This window comes from Galeopterus variegatus, unplaced genomic scaffold (genome assembly GCF_000696425.1).
Source record: "Galeopterus variegatus unplaced genomic scaffold, G_variegatus-3.0.2 Scaffold15653, whole genome shotgun sequence".
In the NCBI taxonomy this organism is placed as follows: Eukaryota; Metazoa; Chordata; class Mammalia; order Dermoptera; family Cynocephalidae; genus Galeopterus; species Galeopterus variegatus.
Genome location: NW_007741764.1, coordinates 22,416 through 24,032, shown reverse-complemented (window position 1 = coordinate 24,032; position 1,617 = coordinate 22,416). Strand labels below are relative to the sequence as shown.

At 33.3% G+C, this 1,617-nt stretch overlaps 1 protein-coding gene across 1 annotated transcript in view; it reads left to right on the top strand.

The window, feature by feature from the left end:
* Positions 1 to 7: 7 nt before the first annotated feature.
* LOC103582305 (neurobeachin-like) overlaps positions 8 to 1,617 on the top strand; it is a gene marked incomplete at its 3' end in the record, with an annotated part of 22,245 nt that continues 20,635 nt past the window's right edge. Inside the window, exons 1-3 of the mRNA XM_008563941.1 lie at positions 8 to 47; positions 271 to 394; positions 1,279 to 1,471. Coding sequence (XP_008562163.1) covers position 47; positions 271 to 394; positions 1,279 to 1,471 — 318 coding nt within the window. The remainder of the gene's footprint in view (positions 48 to 270; positions 395 to 1,278; positions 1,472 to 1,617) is intronic.

The following is a 1,617-nucleotide window of genomic DNA, read 5'->3' as shown; positions in this document are numbered from 1 at the left end:
CAAACCACATCCAGAGCCAGATTCTACAGTGAAAATTCAGAATCCAAGTGAGCCGTTTTTTTATTGTGATGGAGTAGTAACATGGCAGCTTGTGAGACTAAACCAGAACTTCTGAATGCTTAAATCATTACAGTGTTTGCCCAGTTCATGACAGTTACAACTCACCTATCACAGTGCTAAGTATTTAATTGAAAAATCAGTAAATCCTTTTTGAGTTGAAGGTATTATTCAGTTATAAATCTGTAATTCAAGTTTTCTGTTTGTTTGCAGTGATTCTTAAGGTGGTGGCAACTTTGTTAAAAAACTCTACACCAAGTGCAGAACTTATGGAAGTTCGTCGTTTATTTTTATCTGACATGATAAAACTTTTCAGTAACAGCCGTGAAAATAGAAGGCAAGCAATTTGAATACTGTTACAAAACTTTATTCCCTAATTAATCTTTTCTGTTTCTTAATTTTCAATCTCTTTCAAATAAAAAACATTTCAAATTTTTCCTATATTGCTAAATACTCTTAATCATTAGAAAAGTTATATGTTTCTGTGGTATATTCTGTATTCAGTATATTTTTAATTTTTATATGCTTTTATTTAATTTTATGGGCATAGTATTTTAATATTTTAATTTTATACATGAATATGTGTATACATAACACCTTATTTAAAATGCACTACCTGAATTCCTTTTGGTGATACCTACCTGTTACCAATAGTATTTGTAAGTGTAATTGTGTTGGATTTGCTCATATTCATCTATGCTTTTCCCTCATTTGTCCTATGACTGATTGTTGTCATGCATTCTTAAGCTGATTAGTTAGGACATGGGGTACCATCTGAGACCATGAACTCATATCTGTGGTGATTGTGTGAGTCTTTAATTTAACATATGTTGATTATCTGTTGTGTGTAAGGAACTGTGCTGCACAGGATAGTCTTAGTATAAAGTCTTAGTACAATCTAGTGGGAAAGAAAACCATAAAGCAATGATTAGTTTATAATATGTTAAGTGCATTGTGAGCACTAAAGGTGATGAGAAAGTAGGGAAGCAATAACTAACCCTGACCGGAAGAGTTAGGAAAGTGATTTTAGATGATAATTAGGATTATTCTAGGTAGAGAAATGGAAGAGTCATTCCAGGTGTAGAATATAGAATGTGCAGAATGACTGTGGACCTTGCTTTACCCAGGTCAGATCATATTTTGACTATTTAATCCAAATTTTGAAACAGTAAATTCTAATTTAATTTAGGTGTTTTTAATGAGGTCTTTTTTCCTCCCTAGATGCTTATTGCAGTGTTCAGTGTGGCAGGATTGGATGTTTTCTCTTGGCTATATTAATCCTAAAAATTCTGAAGAGCAGAAGATTACTGAGATGGTCTACAATATCTTCCGGATTCTTTTGTATCATGCAATAAAATATGAATGGGGAGGCTGGAGAGTTTGGGTAGATACACTTTCAATAGCCCATTCCAAGGTAACAAGGGATTTAACATTTTATATTACCATGGTTTCAACAGCAGTTTAAATGGCAGTAAATACTCATCTGGTGCCATCTTGTGGACATCTTGGATTATGGCGGATTCCTTTTCCCATTTTCTCTTTTCTGTTTTTCCACCCTCT